The sequence below is a fragment of the Crocuta crocuta genome, unplaced genomic scaffold (genome assembly GCF_008692635.1).
Source record: "Crocuta crocuta isolate KB4526 unplaced genomic scaffold, BGI_CrCroc_1.0 scaffold41, whole genome shotgun sequence".
NCBI lineage: Eukaryota > Metazoa > Chordata > Mammalia > Carnivora > Hyaenidae > Crocuta > Crocuta crocuta.
Window position 1 is genome coordinate 8,809,322 of NW_027529428.1, and position 24,644 is coordinate 8,833,965.

Here is a 24,644-nt window from a genome sequence, read left to right on the forward strand (position 1 = left end):
CTATTCATCTTTAATTACTCTTTCCCCCCCACCCCCCCACCCCTGAGTGGGGTTAGGGACAGTAAGAGAGCAAGCTTGTGCATACATATGCCAGGAGAAGGGGCAGAAGGAGAGGGAGAGAGATAATCTTAAGCAGGCTACACACCCAGCTTGGAGCCCAACGCCGGGCTCAGTCTCAGGGCTATGAGATCATGACCTGAGCTGAAAGCAAGAAACAACACTTAACCCACTGAGCTGCCAAGGTGCCCCAGGTATTCTCTTTTCTTTAACAGGTTTATTATAACTTATTTTATATTAAATTTTAAAATATTTTTAAGTAGTGTCTATACCCAATGTGGGGCTTGAATACCCAACCATGAGATTAAGAGTTGCATGCTCCACCAGCTGAGCCAGTCACGTGCCCCTACTTTTAAATCCTTGTTTTGTCTGGTCTAAAAGTTCGTCTCTAAATTATTTCATTTGTTGTCTGTCTTTTATGGCTGTTGTGTACTCTCAGATGTTATTATTATTCACTGGCCTTATATCCTCAAGATTTTGTTGCCAAGAAATAACTGGCAAATGATACACTTTTATTCAAATTATTTTTATATAAAACAAATTGGACTTAAAATTATCTAAATTTAGCAGGATATTTCAATGATTTTTAAAATTTCTCTTAAGAATAAAATGTTTTTGGGGCGCCTGGGTGGTTCAGTTAAGCGTCCAACTTTGGCTCAGGTCATGATCTCACGGTTTATGGGTTTGAGCCCCGTGTCAGACTCTGTGCTGACAGCTAGCTCAGAGCCTGGAGCCTGCTTCAGATTCTGTATCTCCCTCTCTCTCTGACCCTCCCCTGCTCACACTGCTTCTCTCTCTCTCTCAGAAATAAATAAAACATTAAAAAAAAAAGAATAAAATGTTTTTCCTCAGTAACTTGTTTAGTCTTGATTATACTAAGGTTATTTGTTTTAGTTACACTTTTTTTTTGGTAAGCAAGTCTGTGTTGCACTCCTATACCAGGCCTGTTATTAGGAAAGTGATCATCTGCAAGTTATTTGGTGGATACCAGTTACCTGGTTTAGGGCAGTGGAGGTGGGAATAGTTTCTGCCACCACCTTTAAGAAGGTCAGGTTGTCCTTTCATTAGACTAGACCCTGGCACTGCACCTTTTCTCCTTCTGCTTCTTTAGTGTTCATCCCCAGAAGCAACTCTGCGGTATTATATATGTTCAGTCAGCCAGATTTATTTCATAATTACTTTTTTTTTTTTTTTTTGAGAGAGAGAGCACAAGCATTGAGGGGCGGAGAGAGAGAATCCCAAGCAGACTCTGCTCTGCCAGCACAGAGCCCAACACAAACTGATCATGACCTGAGCCGAAATCAAGAGTCAGACACTTAACCAACTAAGCCTCCAAGGTGCCCCCTATGTCATCTTTCCCCTCCTCCCCACCCTCCAGGTCATCTCCTCTTCAACTGACCCTTTGAGCTTTCTTTCCTGCCATCCTTCACCAGGTCCTGTATCCTCATGACCGGGATAATAAATTCCTAGCCAAATTCTATAGTAGACATCACTAATTTATTACACGTTGTTTGCTTACCAAGCCCTGGGCATGCCCTCAAAATCTTCTCAGAACAATATTTCAGGGAGCCAATTAGAGTTACCACTAAAGATGATACCTCATTGTCTTTCTGTTCTATCAGACTCTCTTTCCTTCAGGCTTTATTTGTTTTGAAGGATGAAAAGGAAATAAAGGAAAGCAAGTAGAGACGTTTGCTGATATCCAGCAGCCACTCTTCTGCCCTTCTCTCATTCCTCTTTTAGAGCCTTTTTTTCCTCTCCTATCCTTGTCTTTCTCTCTGTGCTGTTTCTGTTTCTCTCTACCTATTTACACTGGGAAATTAATACATGTATATTGAGCATATGGATTAGATTTTGGGAAATAATATTTATATTGAGCATATGAACTAGATTTTGATTCAGTATAGAATGTAAAGGGCATTTCTTTCTTTCCAAATAGTTTCACTACTTTAGTCAGTCGCTTGAAGTGATTTCTTATATATAATTACGTTTGGTATAACACCATGGTGGACATTTTTTTCTGTCCTTATATTAGATTTTTTTAATAGAAAATTAAGTGTCACCAAATCTCTGGAAGGTGTTTGTTTTGAATGCCTTCTTCCTGGAACTAAGCAATGGTCACCTGCTGCTAAAAAAGAGATAGGAATTTGAGAAAGGACAAGATAGAAATCCTGGTAGGGGAAGCAAGTATTGATTATTCTACTTTTGTTCCTGACTTAATTAATATCAACTAGATACTTTAAAAATATTAATGAAAAAGACAGGAGAAAGTGGAGCATCCTTAAGTGTGCCACCTATATGGCCTTTGCTGTAGTAAATAACTATAGCATTGTATTTGTTCTTCACAGTCACTCTGTTCAGTGAAGGCATAGGCTTCATCCACTTATGAAAACCATGAAGGTTGAAAGGTAAATAATTTGCCCAGGCGAGTAAGTGATAGAGTTGGGGTTCCACCTCAACTCTCTCTGACTTAAATCTTATACTCCTTCCAGTCTAACCATATAGGAAATTTTAGCAGATTTTATTTACCTTTTTTCCATAATGGATTTTATATCATAGCCTTTTTAATTTGGGCAGTAATTGCATATAGACATATTCCAAAGTTTTATAGATGATTTGCACCACTGGCACCATGACTAAAATCATAGACTTCTGAGACAAATAGTTTTCTGAGCCCCTGAGGCAGTGTAGCCCAGTGGTGAAGGACAGTGGTTGAGCCTGGTGTCACATCCTGCCCCGCCACTGCCTTACTTTGTGCAAGTTTCTTAGATCAACATACAGAGTTGTTTTGAGGATTAAAAAACATAGAATACCTAGTACCATGCCTGACAAATAGTAAGCACTTAAAAGGAATAATATCTATGATATCGTTATATTTTTACTGTATTGTGTTAAATATCTGGCTTCTCCAGTCAGACTGGCCAAAATGAACAAATCAGGAGACTATAGATGCTGGCAAGGATGTGGAGAAATGGGCACCCTCCTACACTGTTGGTGGGAATGTAAACTGGTGCAGCCCCTCTGGAAAACAGTGTGGAGGTTCCTCAAAAAATTAACAATAGAACTCCCCTGTGACCCAGCAATAACGCTGCTAGGACTTTACCAAAGGGATCCAGGAGTGCTGATGCATAGGGGCACATGGACCCCAATGTTCATAGCAGCACTCTCAACAATAGCCAAAACATGGAAAGAGCCTAAGTGTCCATCAACGGATGAATGGATCAAGAAGATGTGGTTTATCTATACGATGAAACACTACATGGCAATGAGAAAGAATGAAATCTGGCCATGTTGTAGCAACATGGATGGACCTTGAGGGTGTTATGCTGAGTGAAATAAGTCAGGCAGAGAAAGACAGCATATGTTTTCACATATGAGTGGATCAGGAGAAATTTAACAGAGCACCATGGGGGAGAAGAAGGGGGGAAATAGTGGGGGAGAGGGAGGGANTGTATATAGTAATTAGATTTGATTATATAAAATTAAAATTTTAGTAATAAAAATATTGGCAATTTCATATGAAAAAATATCTGGCTTTTCTGAGAATTTTCACTAAGTTAACCCAGAAATTGCACACTACTCTAATGATATTTCCTACCCTCCTATGTTGTCACCTGTGGAGAGGTAACAAATATTTCCTCTGCTCTTCATACTACTTTTCATGCTTTGGTTAAATATTATATAATAACTACTATTTGAAACATCCTATAATATTTGAGTGTCTCCTGGTCAGGAATATTTGCCTCACCGTAGGATTTAAATTATTTCTAGAAAGATGCCAAAAAAGTGTGTTTGGGCAAAGGATACTTGATACAATAGTAGTAGACACTGAACACCAGTAGAATTTACTGGTGTTTTTGTTTTAACCTTCTATTGTATGAAAATGCAGAATCCATACTTAGTAATTAAAACATTTACTATCTCCTTTTCTTTTTCAGAAGATGAATAATCTTTCATTCAGTGAGTTATGTTGCCTCTTCTGCTGTCCACCTTGCCCTGGGAAAATTGCTTCAAAATTAGCATTTTTGCCACCTGACCCAACTTATACACTGATGTGTGATGAAAGTGGAAGCCGCTGGACTTTACACCTATCAGAACGAGCAGACTGGCAGTACTCTTCTAGAGAAAAAGATGCTATTGAGTGTTTCATGACTAGAACCAGTAAAGGCAACAGAATTGCCTGCATGTTTGTGCGTTGTTCACCCAATGCCAAGTACACTTTACTCTTCTCACATGGAAATGCTGTTGATCTTGGTCAGATGAGCAGCTTTTACATAGGACTGGGATCACGGATTAACTGTAATATATTCTCATATGATTATTCTGGATATGGCGCAAGTTCTGGGAAACCAACAGAGAAGAACCTCTATGCAGATATAGAAGCTGCTTGGCTTGCTCTTAGGACAAGGTAAATGGTGGTTGGGAATTACTTTCCACATTTATTATGACGCTTAACTAAAATTGTTTTATATAAAAAAAAGAATAAAAGTAGTTTTTATAACAAGTTTTGAAGTTGTAAATAGAGATTATATTTACCAAAATATACCTGTGAAGAGTTAAGCTCTTAGAATGTAATTTAAAAATTTTAAAAACAGTATAAAGTTTTTAATACAGATCTCATTTGTATCTCTGAGTGCATGTGGGTGATTTTCTTTAAAATTTAAGCCAATGACAAGTTTTGGTTATAAACATATTAGACTGGGATATAACAATCTTTATTCAGGGGCACCTGGGTTACTCAGTCAGTTGAGGGTCTGACTTTGGATTTCAACTCATGTAGTAATCCCAGGGTTGTGGGATCAAGCCCCACATCAGGCTATGCACCGAATGTGGAGCCTGCTTAAGAGCCTCTCTCTCCCTCTGCCCCTTTCCCCTGCTTGCGCTCTTTCTTTCTAAAATAAAGAAAAGTTTATTTGAATAAGCAGTGGCTTAGCTAATCATTTACATGATCTGTTATTAAAAGTATAAGAGACTGGGTTTTTTTCATTAATTGTAAACCTGAGTCATGAGTTTGCATTATTTTCTATAGTAATCTCTTAGACAATGTGACTTAAAGATACCTTATTGGAACTATTTTTAAAGTATTCATTCTGTAAAAGTGAGATTTTTTTACCTTGCATTCTGGACTAATAAAATTAGGAGAGATGATCTTAAGCAAAAAAAAAAAAAGGTAATGTTATGATAAAGCATTTAAGCAAATTCTCTTACCGTGTCAATTATTCTTTGGTTATAACAATACATTTTGGGGAACTAGAAATTGATTTAGTCTTCCCTAGTCTCCAAGATACTTAGAAATTTTTAATGAAATATATTGCAGTTTCGTAGACTTCAGGGGTTTTTTTGTTCCATCAAATGGTTTGTGTAAAATAAATAAAGATACTTTAGCTCAAGTTATTCCTCATATTATCCACTGATAAGCTACCTGGCTCCCAAAGTATTTTAGACTAAAGCAAAAGGACTTAAATAAAATTTACAGTTTCTAATTTAATGTTTAAATATTAATGGTTTCAGTTAGGGAGAACCTCAATTTTGTTAGTAGGCATAACATTTTTTAGAAAATACCTTTAGAAACATTTACTCCTCGGGACACCTTGGGGTCTCAGTGGGTTAAGCATCCAATTCTTGGTTTCGACTCAGGTCATGATCTCATGGCTTTTGAGTTCAAGCCCCACATCAGGCTCTTTGCTGATGGCATGGAGCCTGCATGGGATTCTCTCTCTCCCTCTTTCTCTGCCCCTCCAGGTCACTCACTTGCTCTGTCTCACACACAAAATAAATATGTTTAAAAAAAAAACAAACAGCAACAACATTTACTCCTCTAAGATATAATAAGACTATAGTCTCATAGCATAGTTCCATATAAAGGGGATTCTGAAATCATTTTAAATGATATGAAAACATACCTGATAATTTAAAAAAAAAATAGATAACGTAGTATAAGAAATAGGTGAAGAGTTGTGGAGGGGGCAGGGAATGATAAAAATTTATAAACTTAAAAAGTGCCTTAAATGACCAAAATCAAAATCCTCTCAGTCCTACAAACCAAAATAAATGAGTGCTCACTTTCTAGATCCAGCCAACTGAATGGAGTATAATACCTGCCAGGAAAGTATGATAATAGATATTTTTAATGACAGATTTATTGAGCTATAACTCACTCTTTTAAAGCACAATTTCAGTGGATTAGTACAATTTTTAAGGATGCTAACTAAGTTAAGGCAGATAGCCTTCATTATTAGTGCTTCTCAATAACATGAAAAGTTTATTCAACCAAAACATACTAGAATCCAATAGTATGTTGAATCCAATTTGTATGTTGATACAAAAAATAAATCCACTCTTGTAAATGGTTAACTTTTCCTTATTTTTCATCTTGTCTGAAATCAATTTGAAGGAAACTTTATAAAATGATTTCTAGTCTCGATTAATTCATCTTTTTAAACATCCTTAATGATCAGGGCGCCTGTGTGACTCAGTTGTTGGAGCATCCGAATTCAGTTCAGGTCACAATCTTCACAGTTCGTAGGTTCAAGCCCCATGTTGGGCTCTGTGCTTATAGCTGAGCCTGGAGCCTGCTTCAGACTCTGGATCTTTGTCTCTTTCTGCCCCTTCCCTGCTCATGCTTCATCTCTCAAAAATGAATAAATGTTTAAAAACTTTTTTAAACATACTTAATGATTGCACATACTTGAATGAGGAACAAGGGCAGAATAGGTACACATTTCTAAATAGTCCAACAGTCTTTGAGTTCATTATCTGTGTGCTATAATGGAAAAGGCACTGGACTGGGAGTCAGGGTACCTGGGTTCTAATTATAGATCTGTCTGTAACTTACTCTGACTTTGAACATCTGCTCAGGAAGCAGCTGAACTAGATTAAATGGTCTCTAAAGTCCTTTCTAACTTGTACTGTTCTGAAATTCTGTTATTGCTTTGAGTTCTCTGCTAAACTGGCAGCTGCTTCTACTCTGGAGCCATGCCATTGCTAGCATTAGCCTAAAATCTTATAGTCACCACCAACAGTGCTGCGATTGAGCTAATGGCAGCATTTTCATAACATTTCTTTACTCCTATGAAATATGTACAGCCAGATCTTTGTGAAGAAAAGGTTTTTCTGAGATTACTTACATTTAGAAAATGTCTGGAGTAGATGGAACCCAACCTCTGGGACCTATCCAAATGCTTATATAGGACTGGTTGGAAGAAATTATGGAGAAGTCTGTCATTACCTCGAAGGTTCAGAGTCTTGTGCCCCTGGAAAGGACCAGAGGAAGCACACAGGGTTTGTCTTGCTATTTTATCCATGTTCAGATACGTGGAAAGCCCCATAACCTTTTCAAAAGACCAGAGGCAGTTGTGCAAATGGCCCTTAGCATTCAGAAGTTATTTCTTTCTGATTTTTGAGTGGAAGGGCATATTTGATCTCACTCTAAACCTCAATTATTTATTAGCTCCTGTAGCACCTCATTTCTACTTGGAATACTTTACAATTGGGACAGTTACACAATGGGCAGTAAATAGTGCCTGGAGCATAGTATATACCTGATACTGAATTAGTGAGTTGATATATTTAAATCTGCAGCATTTTTAAAGGGTAGAGGGAAGGCAGTTCTCTTGAGGTTTTATCATGAAGTCTATTCGTAATTAACTGAATCATAAGGTGTTTGGAATTCTCATTCATCTGCCTATCTTTCCAGTCATTAGTCCATTTCTATGAGCAAGTAAAGGAAAATTTCAGGAAAAACAGTAATTTGCTTTTGGCTAAAATGATACATATTTTTAATTCATTCCATAGAGTAGCTGTATGTCACAGGTTTCATCACTATGACCGACTTTAGAAAATAAAATGAGCCACTTTTAATATCTAGACAAAGAACTTTTGTTACATTGAATGGAAGATAGATGGTAAATATCTATTAAGTTCAGCTCATTAAAATATTAGTGATATGTTCAGAAGTTAGTAAAAAAATATACCATGTTGAATTGCGTAAATGATTTCATGAATTCCTTTAAGTTTAAAATTTTAAAAGACCTCAGCAATTATTTTTCCAAAAGGTGTAACAGATGAAGAATAAGCTAAGAATACAGATATTTTTATAGCATTAAATATAATCATGATGGCTAAGAAATGTATATTTTAAATATAAACTTGTTGACATGGTCTCATTCTAAGTCATTCTGTTGTAACATTAAGTCCCTAGAAAATGATTGAATATTTCATACCAGTCCAACTCTCCACTTTTTTTTTTTAAACTCCTGAACTTTGTAGATATGGCATTCGCCCTGAAAATGTGATTATATATGGCCAAAGTATAGGGACAGTACCATCTGTGGATCTTGCTGCTCGCTATGAGAGTGCTGCTGTTATTCTTCATTCTCCTTTGACCTCGGGAATGCGAGTCGCTTTTCCTGATACTAAGAAGACCTACTGTTTTGATGCATTCCCAAAGTAAGTATCAATATTCAGAATTGTTTAATTCAAAGAAATTTTGTGGCAATTTTTTTCATCATTTAAGGAATCCATAATATAATTCATTCAGCCATGAGCTTTTACTTTACCTATATTATAGAAATTGTGAAAAATTAATTTTTGAAGAGGATGGTGGCAGGAGACCGGTCAGCAGGGTGTAATGTTTGAGCAGCAGTAATCCTGGTGAAAAGTGCTGAAGGCCTTGTACCCCAGAGGGTGGCACTAGTATTAAAGATAAGGGAAAGAATTTGAGAAATGCAGTTGACAGAACTGAGTGTCCGTGAATATAGGATGCTAAATAAGAGAACCTGAGTGTAATTCCCAGGGTTCTGACATGAGCTGCTAATGGATGATGATACAATTCAGTGAGACATAGTATTGGAGGAGTGGAAGTGTAGAGGGGAAATGAGACATGTGTGCCTAAAAATTAGTGAATGGTGTCTAATTTAAAGTATTGCCACCGTAGAGGCACCTGGGTGGCTCAGTCAGTTAAGCGTCCATTTGGCTCAGGTCATGATCTCACCACGAGCTCAAGCCCCACATCAGGCTCCGTGTTGACAGCACAGATCCTGTTACGGATCCTCTATCTCCCTCTCTCTCTGCCCCTCCCCAGCTCATTCACTCGTTCTCTCCCTCGTTCTCTTGCTCGCTCGCTCTCAAAAATAAAATTGAAAACATGGGGGAAAAAGATATTGCCACTGCAGAGTCTGTAAACACACAGTATTATACAAATTTGAAAGAAGAACTACTTCTGTTTCTCAAGACAAGACAGATGGAAATTTCTCCAGTTCTTCATAATTGGGAGGGGGGGAGGGAGAAATGGCCCATTTTTCTCAAAGGGAGAAGGCAAGAAGTGAGAAACTGGCAAATTTCAGTCTCACTTCTCTTCTCCATTGGCAGCTATATAAAGAATTTTTTTGTGAATGATAGATGGACCCAAGGCCAGAATCGTCACTTGCTTCTTCATAAAAACAGCGAAGGTCATTTCAAAAGCAAATTTTTTCGTTCTTAGTAAGGGATCATTTTTGTAGGGAAGCTAATGTGGGGGGCATGTGATCTTATCACCAAAGCAGGCTGTGGGAGGGTTTCTGTTTTTACATTAGTTTAGGGTTTGTTTTTGTTTTAGATTATAGTATATTGGAAGGTGTGCATTACATTGCTTCTGTCTAACTGAACAGTAGGAATGATAGCGAGTGTTTGGGGGTAATGCTGTTGCCAAGTAAATTCTCTGTCCACCTCCCTCTTCCATTTCTGCTGTACCAACAAAGAAAGCAGCACTTGACTGCAAACTGCCCGAAAAATCATAATTTTTTAAGTTTAAAATTTGTTTGTAAGGCCCCTTTATGTAGTTTTTGTCTCTATGTTGCCTTTTAAAAATTGCTTTGATTGCTGATATTTAAAATGTTCTCTGATATCTGATAATTCTTAGTTGTCTGTTCCTGTGTAAGAGGAACTAAAGAGCTGACCTGAAGCAGATGATTAAGGCTTGTTGACTATGAATTTTACTATACAGTGATCAGTTCAAATCAATTAGTCGGGTTTCCACCCCATGCCACTATTTTCTCCATATTTCCTCTTAAGGTGGATGTAGTCTCCAACAAAGATTCTTTCTGAAAGTCCCCTCCGGGGGCTCAAGTCAGTTAAGCGTCCGATTCTTAATTTCAGCGCAGGTCATGATCTCTCAGTTCATTAGATCAAGCCCTGAGTCAGCCTCCAAGCTAACAGTGCAGAGCCTGCTTGGGATTCGCTCTGTCTCTCAAACTGAATAAAATAAAAGTCCTCCCTGGAAGATTGAAGGCCTGGCTGCCAGCCTTCTGGGAACCCAGTACAGAAACTAGCTTCATAGTAGCAGTATGTGTGTGTTTACTTGCTCTTTATAATACCCATGCTTTAAACTGCACCTGGCAATCCCTTAGTCCACAAACCTTCCAATTTCGGATGGAGTGCAGCTATCAGACTACAAAAAGAAGGGGAAAGAAACGAGCGGAGAAGGACCTACTTCTTAAACAAACTGAACAAATTCTGTAGTCTCCCATCACCTGCCTTCATCCCTGGTCAATTCCTAACCTTTGGCTGTATGCCGTGGTATAAATTGGGTTGTTTCTTCACTTTACCTTCTATCCTCTAAAAATTGGTTTTCTCTTATGCTTTTGGTTTGTTACCCAGCTCTAGAATTACTCCCTATTTGGGGGAGTTGATACCCTAGGACAAAAAAAAACGTTTTGCTGTCATTTTAGGAGATTAAGAGGAAGAAAATACAAGTGCAGAGATATAAAGTTAGCACATATTTGAATGGTCCTTAGTTTCCTCTCCTTCCAACCTAAGTTTTCTCTGTGGTCCACATTGTAGAAAGGTACTGTAGATCGACAGTAACCATTGAATGATTCCACCGAAGCAGAAGTGCCTGAAGTTAGCTTCCTTAGCTAATCTTAAGAAAGGGAGTATGTAAAGTGACTTTTAAATCTTATTTGAAATCCAAAAAGCATCTGTTACATATGGTTTGATTCAGCGACTGTTCTGATATTTGAATGATCTGTCAGTATATAGCACAAGAGAATTTGTTTTACGTTCCTTTTCATAAGCAATTCGTTGACTTCCTTCTGCCCTCTCTTCTCGTGCAGCATTGACAAAATCTCTAAGATAACCTCTCCAGTATTAATAATTCATGGGACTGAAGATGAAGTCATTGACTTTTCACATGGCCTCGCCTTGTTCGAGCGTTGCCAAAGACCTGTGGAGCCCCTGTGGGTTGAAGGGGCTGGTCACAATGATGTGGAACTTTATGGACAGTACCTCGAAAGGTTGAAACAGTTTGTGTCACAGGAACTGGTAAATTTGTAAAATATTCTGTAAATTTACATACTGGGTATTCTTTCCTTGCTGAACTGCACTCTTTGGTAAATAACATAAAACCTGAAGGTTTTGTTTGCAAATCATGTCAGTTGCCTTCATAAATGTACAGATAATGATTTGTTAACAGACTTAATGAAGGTTTTAATTACCAGAACTAGAAACTGGAAATAACAGTATCATGCAGTCAGGCTGTGTAATTTATATTTTTTCTGTGAATTTTTTTTTAAACATCAAAATGAGTACTGTATGAAATTTTAATTCTATAAAATCAAATGCTGTGAAAGTATTGCCAAATGCTTTTGCATATCAGAAACAGATTTATAAATATTTTTAAAACATCTCAATGTACTAAATCTTATCCAGGTATACAAATATAATATTCTTTCAATAAAAAGCTGTATATCTAAAACAAATCAAGTACTCATAGTAGAATAAACTGTATGAAAATGTGCAAGTTCACTAGAGATGACCTAAGCCCTGTTGTACAGGGATAAGGGTTTAAACACTTATTATATTGTAAAATACATCGAATTTTCTGTATTCCCTGGTTATCATACATTTTCTCCTTTTAAAAAAAATATGTAAGTCTTAATTTTTATGCCAACTGTTAATTTACCGACTAGTTACCTTGTAAATGAGAAGTCATGATAGCACTGAAATTTTAACTAGTTCTGATTTATAGGTTTGGTACTGTGAGGCAACTACTTAAAATTCTCATTTTTGTTTTTTAAAAGGCATTTAGAGCTTCAAGAATGATTTTTGTATGCAATGTTGTTTTAAATTTTGACTAATCTCATAGAATTGCTGTACTCTTCATTATAAGAAAACCTGAGAGCCCGTTAGATGTTCCTCAAGACCACAAACAGGCTGGCTATTGGGTCATTTTTCACTTTGGCTATTTTTAATAGGACCTGTTGTCTTAGATTACTATCAGAGAATTTCATGGATTTACTCCTGATACAAGAAATAAGAGAACATTTAATTCATAACTTTTATATTAACCAATGTAGTAAAAAACAAAACTCACACACGAAAACTAAGTTGCCTTTCCTTGAATGAATCCTGCCTGAATAAAACAATGAAAGAAAAAGAAAAATAAAATTAATGGTATGTAGTCTAATTTGTAAATGAATGAATATTGAAATAATACACACTGTGGATATATTTTAAGGCCTTATGTAGTTTTAATTGTTCTGCTTGTTCTGTGGTTATGTCTAAGACTATAGCATATGATTCTCTTCAAAGTATATCAAGTATTGTGAATGCTTTGGTTCAGATGTGTCAAATTAACAGTAAAACAACAAATATACCACCCAGCTGTGCCTATTTGCCTTCTTCCATGTTTCCCATCCCTAGCCATAAAATCGGGGAAAAAAATTACCATTCATCTTAATAAAACATAGTTCTGTAGTTTTCTAAATTTTATCATTTCTTTTTTTGGAGAGATTTTTTTTTTTCCTTCTCAAGATTGTTACAGAACGTGTACAATTCCTATTTTTGTACAACATATACACCAGAGTTTAGCTAAGTGTTTTAATTACCTGTTAAATTTAAAATATTGAACATATCAACTGAGCATTCATTCATTCATTCATTCATTCATTCATTATTTATTCAGTCATGTAGAACCCTATGCCAGATAAAGATAGACATCAACCATGTTCTCCTAGATTTCACAGTGTATGTAACCAAGGACACAGACACCTTATTGCACAAGTAGTACTATTTGATAATGGCTGAAGGATATTTGTAGCTTATTATAAAAGGTAAAATATACTCTTGGGAGGGGCTCATGGGGAAAAGGGCAAAGAAGAATTTGACCAAGAAATGATCTTTGATCTGAGCTTTAAGGATGGCTAAGAAATGACTAAACTTGGTGGCCAAGGGAAATCATCGCTGCCTGAAGGGAACAGTATATGGAAGCCTAAAGGAAAGATAGTGCATTTGAAATGTAAAAACTGGCCAGAGGTCAAGGGGAATGGATGGCATAAAGATGAGGCTGGCAGATTAGTTGGAGGCAGTCATACCTGGTATCATGGACCCTGATCATCATCATCCTAGACACAATAGAAAGCCATTGATAGAATATGAAATTGCATCTGTCAAAAGTTTATAGATGAAAAAAGTAACTGGATATTTTTAGTTTGCTAGAAATAGCATGTGAGCCTATTATAATTGGCTATAATCTTAGGGTGGTGAAGAATTCATCATGGGGAGATAATCTTACACAAAATGCCAGTCAAACCACATCTGTAAATATTAATTTCATTTCAGGATCCAGTGGAAGGATATTCACAAATTAGAGCAAATCCTGGAGTGTTTTACCAAATTGGAAAGAGTCCCACAAACTAAAACCCTAAGACCAACTGAAGAATTATGTAACAAAGAATTATGAAGGATAGCTATTTTCAAATATTTGAGAGACCTGTACAGTTGATTGAGTAGAACTAGGGTGAAGTTGCAAAATGGCAGGTTAGAGTTCAGTGTAAGAATGAACCTTAGGGTTATTTGTCCATGATGGAAAGGGATTCCCTCCTAAAGGTCAATGAGGACCTTGCCAATAGAACAGAGCAGAAGCTGAATGACATCTGTCACATATTTACATGTGAAACTGAACTAGATGGACTGTGTAATGTCCCCATTAATGAAAGATTTTATCTTCCATTTCTTTTTCTCCCACCTTCTCAGCACTGCCCGCCCTGTGACACCCAGAGGACAGTATTCTGTAGTAGAGCTGACAATCAGAGCTGGGTTGGCTTCTCAACTGACATCAATTAAATCTGTGGCCTTACCAAGTCACCTCTTTGAACCATAGTTTCCTCACTAGAAATGAAGAGGTGGAATTGATTGATTGATGTAATCCCTTAATGTTTCTGATATAGTGAAAATTGCAACCCCATTCATCTGTCACGACTCCTAAAAAATTTTAACTTGTAGTCTTGGATAACTCAACTCTGATATTTGGCTGTTGTGCATGCCAACATGGGGCAACTTGGATGGTAACACTAATCCTGGGGAAATGGTCGGCAGCGTACATAACTCCTGCCAGAGGATATCTTCAAGTACATAAAGCAAAACAAGAGCCTTAATAAATTGGTTTATAATCTATACACTTTTCCAGACTTCTAACTTACTTAAATTTACCAGTTCTTTATCCTGCCTAAGAATATATTACAGTAGTTTTTCTTGGTGATATCTATAGATATATAGGTATTGCTCACTTTATAAATGCTTAAAAAATGAAAATATTTTAAATTGTAAACTGACATCTTTGTTCTATAAATAGAATGTTCTCGGTGCACTTAGTCATTCTATGTGACAAAAACGTTACTTTTCAAGAACAAGCATTATGGAAAGCCAGACAAACTCACAAATCTTAAAAACTTTAGATATGAAATAGCATAAACCCTTCATTTTGCAGATGAAGAAACAAACCTAAAGAACAGAAGTAACTTTGCCAAAATCTACAATATAATTGTCAGTTGTACTCCTTATCTTCTCTTCATCAAATTTATCTGCACTAATATACCAGTGATCCTTTTGAATTATGTCATTTCCTCTTTAGTATTAATCATGATTTTATCTTTCAGATGACTCTTAGATTTCTCCTTATCGGTGCATTATTCATTGAATACTAAGTTGGTATCTTGTGCATTTCACATTTGTCAAATTAATGATTTGTGTATTTAACACTAACTCATTTCACTAGGCTCAGTAACAGCTATTTGTTGAAGATAGTAACTTTGGTCACATGAATAAACAGGTATTTACTTAAGCAGCACATTTACTACGAAGTATAACATTAAGAAGAAGCAATTAGGTTGAAAAAAAATCGAAGCAGTTATTACTAGTTGGTGATGCGTGGGCTTTTTTATTTTTTGCCTTAATTTTAAACAGGCATTATGTTCAAATACTGTGGTAGCATGTTGCATTTTAATGATAGTATACATACCAAATGCCCAGTAACCAGAAAACTATACATCTGATACTTGGGATAGCGTTTTGAGTTACAATATGCAGAATGGAAAGAGGAGACATTTGTCTACTACATCGCTAATAGATGGCGTGTCTGACACAATAGTTGAGTAATGCTAAGGAAGGAAGCCTGGAAATGACCCACTAGACAGGAGTTTAAAAAAAAAAAAAACAGGAAGCAAAGCATAGAGTCTTTATGTCAGTGAACTAAAAGTGGTTAAACTGGTTCTTTCATTAGAAACCAGATGGACATGAAATTATTTTACTCCTCTTTATCTTGTAGGCCATGTGCTAGATTGGCCTTGACACAATTAGAGTGCTTCTAGAAGAATGTTTTAGTAGTGTGTGTGCCTTAAATGAAACCCTTATATTAGAAAAAATAAATTAAAATCATATGGGGAAATGCTGTTTTTAAGTAATTTATGGTGTTTGTATTTGCCGATGAAATACAAATATCAGCAGTTGTCCTATATTATTTTAGGATTGAGGGCTGTTGGTTTTTTCCCTCCTCAAAATCACTACTTAGGGCAGTATATTGAAATGAGGAGATAAGAAGGGTAGCACGTAGGTTTATAGATATAGGAGTATCTGAATTTTAATTTTTTAGATGTACCTGCTCTATTCCAAATTATCCAAAGTGTGGTGGATTCATTGAATTGCTATTTTCCATTATAAATCTTAGATGAAACTTGGGTTTTTATCTAAACAATTTCAGGGGCGCCTGTGTGGCTCAGTTAGTTAAGCATCCAACTTTGGCTCAGGTCATGATCTCGCAGTTTGTGGATTCGAGCCCCATGTCAGGTTCTGTGCGGACAGCTCAGAGCCTGGAGCCTGTTTCAGATTCTGTGTCTCCCTTTCTCTCTACCCCTCCCCTGCTCATGCTCTGTCTCTCTCTGTCTCAAAAATAAACTATTTTTAAAAAATCATTTTAGGGGCGCCTGGGTGGCTTAGTTAAGCGTCCGACTTTTGCTTAGGTCATGATCTCGCGGTTCGTGGGTTCGAGCCCCGCGTTGGGCTCTGTGCTGACTGCCAGCTCAGAGCCTGGAGCCTGTTTCAGTCTGTGACTCCCTCTCTCTCTCTGACCCTCCCCAGCTCACGCTGTCTCTCTCTCTCTCCTAGAAATAAATAAAACATAAAAAATAAATAAATAATAAAAAATCTTTTTGAACAATTTCAAATTGTGTAAGTATATTCAAATTTAAAATGGGCAAAGTCAGGGTCGTATAGATTGCTTTACCAAAGTTAAAGATTTTCCTTTTTTTTTCTTTTTTAAAAACTTATTTAAAGGCCTTTTGGGGCGCCTGGGTAGCACAGTCAGTTAGGTGTCCAACTTCGGCTCAGGTCATGATCTTGTGGTTTGTGGGTTCGAGCCCTGCATGGGGCTCAGTGCTGGCAGCTTGGCGCCTGAAGCCTGCTTCGGATTCCGTGTATGTGTGTCTCTCTCTGCCCCTCCCCCACTTGTGCTTGCTCGAGCTCTCTCTCTCTCTCAAAAGTAAATAAACATTAAAAAAATAAATAAAAGCCTTTTTTAAGGGCTTCTGAAATCAGGATCTCATGATAAACCAAAGAGAAGTAACTCCAAATAAGTTTTTAGGCTGGCTGTCAGAGTAGCAAATAAAAGGATTCCTTGTATTTGTGTAATTTTTTGGCGNATTTCCTTGAGTCCCAAGTCTAATAACAAGTATTTCCTAAGCAATGCCTACATTTTACATCTGTTAATGTTACACAACAATGCATTGTTAACAATTATTACTTTACCATCTGTGGTCATTTCCTCAGCTCATTACAGCCTTGCTGGCATTCGCCTCATTTGTGCTGTTGGCAATTACGCATATATTACACTTCCATATGTTATAGGCCCAATAATAGGTTATAGTTGACCCTTGAACAAGACAATTATAAATTACATAAGTCCATTTTTGCAGATTTTTTTCAGTGAATACAGTACCATTTATTTTCCTTATGATTTTTTTAGTTTTTTATTTTTATTTTATTTCTGAGAGAAAGAGAAAGAGCACAGGCTGATGAGGGGCAGCTAAGAGGGGACAGAGGATCCAAAATGGGCTCTATGCTGTGAGCAGAGGAGCCCAATGTAGGGTACGAACTCAAAACCCACGAGATCATGACCTGTGCCGAAGTCAGGTACTTGACCAACTGAGCCACACAGATGCCCCTATTCTCCTTATGATTTTCTTAACATTCTCATTTCTAGCTTGCTTTATTGTAAATATATAGTACATAATACATATATAAAATATATGTTAATCAACTATTTTATTGGTAAGTCTTCCCAAGCTGTCAGTAAGTTTTTGGGGAATGAAAAGTTATTTGTGGATTTTTTACTGTGTAGGGGGATAGTTTCCCAACCCCAGTTGGTATATGGGTCATTTATATATACATATTTTATGAAATTGCTGTTTAACTCATTTAAGAAAATAAATGAGAAAACAATATGTATTTATAGTTTACCAACATTTTCTGTTCTTGTGAGTTTATGTTACTGTCTGGGTTCACTTTCTTACAGTCTGAAGAATTTCCTACAGTATTCCTTGTGAGATGACTTGGCTGGCAATGAATTCTCAATTTCTGTTTATCTGGAAAAGTCTGTATTTCACATTCATTTTTTAAAGATTTAAAGATTTGTTGGATATTGGATTCTTGGTTAACAGTATTTCTTTGAGCACTTTGAATGTTTCCCCACTGCCTTCTGGCTTCCATTGTGCCTGCTGAGAAGTCAGCCATTTATCTTACTGGGTTCACTTGTAAGTGATATTTTGTTTTTCTCCAGCTTTTTCCAAGATATTTTCCTTGTCTTTGACTTTCAGCCTTCTTACTCTGAAAGGTCTGTCTGTGGGTCTTCCTTGGGCTTCCCGGGTGTGTAGGTTATTGTTTTTCAATAAATTTGGGAACTTTCTCCATATTTCAAACATTTTCTTTTTTTTCCTGGTATACTCAGTTCAAGGGCACCAAGGATTACAGAATTAGTCATCGGCTCTTAAATTAGTGGGCCCCAGGCTGCTCTACTTTTCGGGTTCCATTGCTTGCTTTCCAGTTTCTTCTGTTTTTTCACACTGTGAACTGCCACTCTTTGCTTCTGTGAGCTTATTTTCTCTGCTCTAACTTGCTATTTCTGTGTTTCTACTCTGATTATCTAGGAAACCAGATAACTGAACTACTTAAAGTATGTCTAAATGAAGAGCGACGTGCTTTTCAAGTCTTGAAGGACAATGCTATGAGCTACTACCTCAGAGCCAAGAACCAAGGCTACTCCCACCGTGAGGTAAGAATTAGTTGCTCCCTGCTCAGGAGATTGGGTTCTGTCCAGAAGATCTGGATTTCTAGGGTAGGCTGTTAGGAGCCTGCTTCACTGACCAAATTTACAGCTTTTGTCTTCTATGATTCTTTATTTTTAAAAGTCACAAATTTCCAAGAAACAGAAACAATATACTATTTCCAATGTTGCCAGTATTGAAACAGTGGCTTTCTAAAGGACCTCCCCAATCTGAAAAACTTCAGAAGGAACATAGAAAGTGGTACTATGCACAAATAGCCTTGAGCTGATTATTAGCACTAATAACCATCGTTGACCAAGATGATGGATTTGAAAGTGCTCCTCTTTAGAATCAACACAAAAAGGTATGTAATTGCAAATACCAGGGAATATGAAATAGAATTGAGTGACCTTAAAAATTAAGGAAAAGGGTAATCCATATCAGAAAGAAGCAGAATAAGAGGAAATAATGCAGCATACTTTACGACTAATAAACCCTAATATCCACAGTCAGGAGAAAGGCAGGATAGATGCAAATACAGCCCAAACATCCTGTCAATTAAGCAATATTTTACAATTCATGAGATACTTAGAGCACAATTAAAAAGAATTTTTAAGAGACTGAGTTAATAATTTGAATATGAGTAAAAATTGTTGGAAATGTTTTTTAAGTGCTAGAAACAGGCTGTAAGGGTAGCAGTCTGACCAGGTGTTAGTCTTGACTCTTCGACACTTTATTAAGCTTTTACTTACATTGCATTTGGTCTCTGCATTTTTGTGCTTCAAAACTGAAGAGAAATAAGCAAAAAAATAATGATTAAAATAAATAATACAAAAGGACATGTCGTAGTAAAGCCTACCAATAGCTAGTGGCTACACCAATCTTTCAGTTCCTTCCCACTGTTTCCCAGAAAACATCTCCATGAAGCCCCATTCCAAAGTGGAATGAGACACGAGATATTGGACTATGGACTCTATTTTAATGCCACCAGTTCTAGGTAGTTCTGTGAACAGTATCCTACAGAGCATCGTAAAGAAAGAAGATCCTCAGACAACATCCTTTCACTTTTCAGATCTCCCCTCCAAGACACTGTATGCTACTTTACCTGTTAGAATGAGAAACTCTGAAGGACAGAGATGTTTATATATATCTTTACCCTTACCTTGGTAACTGAAAGCTTCCTGACACTTGAATTAATATCCGCAGAAGAAAATGTTGTATCTTCTTGAATTATGAGGTAGGACTTTCCCTCATAATTCAGAACTGGGACTTTATATTTTTAGAGAAAAACTAGCAAATTATTAGAGAACAAAACTAGCAAATTAACAGTATAAGTGGGGATGGAGGGTGGGTATCTTTTGAGATCTTAGACCTACAAATTAATGTCTTGGAGCCAGAGTTTCATTTCAGTTAAAGGGTGATATTGATAATATCCATTCTGTTGACTTTGGATGTTTGCTGTAAAGATCAAATGATAATACTAGATGGAAATACTTTCAGTGCTCTAAAGGAATATTAAAATGTAAGGGGTTATTTGTGTTCTAAAGGTGGATCTGTGTATAAAAATGAGGATTGAGGATGCCTGTGTGGCTTAGTTTAGCGTCCACCACTTGATCTCAGCTCAGTTCTTGATCTTGGGGTTGTGAGTTCAAGTGCTGTGTAGGGCTCCATACTGAGTGTGTGAGGCCTACTTCAAAAAAAATAAATAAATAAAAGATGGGTAGCCTGGGTGGCTGAGTTGGTTAAGTGTCTGATTCTTGATTTCAGCTCAGGTCATGATCTCACAGTTCATGAGTTCAAGGCCTGCATCAGGCTCTGTGCTGACAATGTGGAACCTATTTGAGATTCTCTCTCTTTCTCCCTCTCTCTCTGTTCTTCCCCCACTTATGTTCTCTCTCTCTCTCTCTCTTTCTCTCTCTCTCTCTGTTGCCAAATAAGTAAATAAACTTTAAAAAGCTAAAAAAGGGAGAATGAAATGAAGATCAGGCCATGGATCATTTTTAGGTAATTTTTAAGCAATTCTTATTGATAATGTGCCAATTTACTAGCAGATTTGCAGAGAACTTGAGTCTCTGCAATTCTGTGATAAATGCTGGCCCATTTCTTACTTTGGCCGTATTTATATGACTTATTGAATCTAAAGCAACCAGAAGCTCCTATCTGACATGCCTTAAAATGTTACTCGGTCCGGGATGGCAGTAACAGCCGGATGAACCATAGCAAATGAGAGCAAATGCACCTTTTGTCTTGCTCGGTCCTGCCTGGCTCCCATGACGCTTTGGCTCCAAATGTGTCCCATTGTCCCTAAACATACTGCCTTTGTGTTCTTAGTTTTGAGAATTAAACTGGAAAGGATGGAGGCAGGACAAGCAAATAACACTGGAACAGCTGAAATGAAAAATCCCATCGTTTCGGAGAAGATTTAGTCTGTAGTGTCAAATCCCTAGATCTTAGTTTTACTAAAATTAAAATTTGAAATCCTGAATACATTTTTTTCAATCAGTGCTTCTCCACTGATAAAAGAATTATTTAATGTTAGAGGTTTGATATTTAACTTTCATTTTTATTCGTTTATTTATTTTAATGTTTATTTATTTTTGAGAGAGAGGGAGACACAGAATCCAAAGCAGGCTCTAGGCTCTGAGCTGTCAGCACAGAGCCCATCTCAAGACTCAAACTCAGAAACCATGAGATCATGACCTGAGCCGAAGTTGGATGCGTAACCGGCTGAGCCACCCAGGCGTCCCTTGATGTTTAACTTTCAAAGCTCAACTACTAGCATGTTAATAAACAATAAGAGTGGATCTTTTTTATTGAGAATTTCAAAATGTAAATCCTTTAATTTCTTAACGTAATACCAGATTTGCCTTTAAGATGAGAAAAAAATTCGGTCTACAGGAAACTAGACCTTGACTGAGTTCTTGTCATAATCTGCATTTTTTCCCTTCTCGTTATAATGTGTTGACAGCAGAGTCACTGCTTTGTCTGAGTATTTGTGGAAAATTTCTTAAAAACAGCCATTCAACCCGGAAGCAACAATCCCATTAAAAGCGTCCCCGCAGAGTTACCGTTCACTTAGCCAGCCTGAAACACAGCCAGTAAATACAAAACCTCCTCTGTCTGTCCCAGGATTCTCCCAGTGCTCTGAGCGGCAGCATCACTGAAATAAGGTCATTTCGCCAAAATTGGAGAAGAGGGAAGGAGGAACACTGGTTTAAACCACTTAATGATGAAAATGTTCCTTCTACTGGATACCGTGACATGAAAATGTGCATAACTGAACAAATTTAAAATTTCACCTATACGTGGTTTGTCTTTTCTGATAACTAATACCAGCTTTGCGTATTTTTAATGAAGTTCTAATATGCTATTTGAGCTTATGTACCTCTGAGAAAAAGGTTTTTAGTTCAGGGTCCAAAAATGTTCTCGATCACTCCCACCTCTTAAAATGTCTGACTTGCATGCTCGCCCCACCAAAAAGCTTCTGCCAAGGTTTGGAACTTAGAATAATCAACTTAGGATAAGGAAAGAAGTGCTTTTAAACTGTGAGATCTCTTAATAGGAGGAGATAAACCCAGGGTACCTGGGTGGCTCAGTCAGTTAAGCATGTGACTCTAGATTTCAGTTCATGGATTCGAGCCCCATGTCGGGTTCTGTGCTGGCAATGTGGATCCTGCTTAGGATTCTCTCTTTCCATCTCTCTCTGCCCCTCCCCACTTCACATTCTCTTTCCTTCTCTCTCAATATAAATAAAGTTTTAAAAAATGTTTTAAAAAGGGGATAGACTGTGCATCTTGCTCTTACATCTGCATAATGCTGCTTACATCAAAGAGCCGTTTGATAATCCTATGAAATGATAGGTGTGGAAGGACTCTTAACATGGTAATGCTATATTTAATTCTAATGATTATTTTTTATTAGGAAAAAATGAGTATGGTGACCGTGTATAAAATATCTCATCGATGCTTCCAGTGAAACGTGAGGTGCTGTTGGTGTCTCACATTCCCTTACATATCACTTCACACACTCAGGCCCAGTTCCCACCTGCCAACATTGGTATTTCTTACCTTTAGAACTTTCTCTTGCGATCGAAGCCAGCTTTGCTGTCCAACCAGCTGGAAGTATTACAGAATAGGGTTCATTGGGAGCAACCTTTAATCAAAGACTAGCTTCCTTACCTCCCAGGTGGGATAACTCAGAGCCATGTGTCCTACACAGCCTCCTAGTTTTCCCAGAGGGATTAAGGGATTAAGTTCTAGTCACCCGTTGTCCTCACTGGCTTGATTTTACAGACTTAATTGGCTGTGTTTTCACCCATTTCACCTCCTCATTCTCCTCCTAAATAGCTTGCACTCTCCACATAAACTGCTTGCACTGGAATTTTTGTCTTTGGGTCTACTTCTACTTCTGGGAATTCCTGAAAGATACTGCCATCGCTTAGAACATTTGTAACTCCTAGAGTCACTGAATCACGGAAGTTACCTACATACACGGAAGGAGTGTTAGAAAAGTAGTACAATGGATAGATGAAGGACTTTGGAGCAAAAATTGTTTAGATTTAAATGTCTTCCTAGCCGTATGACTTTACACAATCCTATCTAAACCTCATCTGTAAGTGGCTGTAATGTAACACTTGTCCAGTCTATATTATGGGTCTCGCCAACGATTTAATTAGGATAATACAGTTAAAAGAATTGGATGGATGGATAGATAGATTGATCAATCGATAGGTAGACAGAAATTCACACACAAATTATTAGTGTGGTAATTATTAATTGAGGGAAGCTTCAAGGCAGCAGTTGAAATTGAGATAAATGAATAAATAAGGCATTTCAGGCCTGAGGCAGGTAGTTGGTTTTGCGAGTAATGCTAATAGATCAACTGGCCTTAAAACAAAGAACTTGTATACAGAATGGAGAAAAATAGTACTTTACAGATTATATAGTTTCTTCCTTGCCCAGCCTGAAGAGTAGAATTCTATGTGATAGACCATGGAAACCATTTTGCTGTAGAAGAGGTACAAAAGGAGAAAGGAGAGATTAGCGAGATTACACTAGAAATTGCCTAGAAGCCAGAGGGACCAGAAAGGCAGGGAAACCCTGGAGAGCGATGTGATTTCCTGGCTTCTCTTCTCAGTTCTTACCGCTGTTTCACCTCTCTATACATGTCTGGGGGTTGGCAGTGGTTACGCATAAGGCCTTGTAGTTGCAGTCAATCTTCATGGACCCCAGCAGAGCTAAAGATGGATCCAATGTTCTCATTGCACAACCTGTGGAATTTCTAATGGCCTCCCAAGGTCTCTGTGAACTTCTGGGAGGTTACGCTCTTCAGTGACCACCCTGACTCTAAATGGCTTCTACATTCTCTGTTTTGTATCTTACTGACTCATAGATAGAACTCAGCCTTTCTCCTTAATTTATATACATGGACACACACACACACATAGCTCACACACACACCCACACACACAATCCCATGAGGCGATTGCACATATGCTAGACTTTATTCAAGGTTTGGAGTGACGGGGTTTAGAGCTTTAAAAATTTCTGAATTTTAGGTACCCCTGTTTATAAAAAGGTGACCTTTAGCTATTTTTCCACCATGTTTAGCCTGTGTCTACTTTATTCTTGAATCGTGCCCCCAAATTTCTAATCCCATCAAGGTGAAAATTTGATCACTCTTTTATTGCCCTTTCCCCAGTGAGCTCATACCTCTGGGTCTCACATTCCACCTCACAACAGAACCTCCTGGTATGTTTTTTAAAACATAATTTTCCAAACCATAGTGGGCACCCCTCTGAACTCCCTTCAAGGGAATGTCCTTCGGGAGCATAGACCACAGATGTCTTCGAGCCACCAAGCCATTGTGACATTCACATGGAGGCTGTGCTTTCCCCAAGTAGCTCCCAGCCAAGGACTATAACTGTGAGCCTACTGGAGTGCCCATTCTTGCCTGACGTGGGACTCCTCCATAGGAGTCCCTGGAACTGTACTCAGGGACACCACGTTGACCTGGCCA

The 24,644-nt window shown here is 37.6% G+C and overlaps 1 protein-coding gene and 1 pseudogene across 1 annotated transcript in view; one reads left to right on the plus strand and one right to left on the minus strand.

Moving 5' to 3' along the window:
* LOC144227601 (small ribosomal subunit protein uS5 pseudogene) overlaps positions 1-1,505 on the minus strand; it is a 19,390-nt pseudogene extending 17,885 nt beyond the window's left edge.
* The window catches only part of ABHD17B (abhydrolase domain containing 17B, depalmitoylase), a 46,316-nt gene extending 33,517 nt beyond the window's left edge, over positions 1-12,799 (plus strand). The window contains exons 2-4 of the mRNA XM_077759392.1: positions 3,996-4,465; positions 8,326-8,505; positions 11,148-12,799. Of these exons, the coding sequence (XP_077615518.1) occupies positions 3,999-4,465; positions 8,326-8,505; positions 11,148-11,367 (867 nt within the window). The 5' untranslated portion in view covers positions 3,996-3,998 and the 3' untranslated portion in view covers positions 11,368-12,799. The remainder of the gene's footprint in view (positions 1-3,995; positions 4,466-8,325; positions 8,506-11,147) is intronic.
* Positions 12,800-24,644: the final 11,845 nt, after the last annotated feature.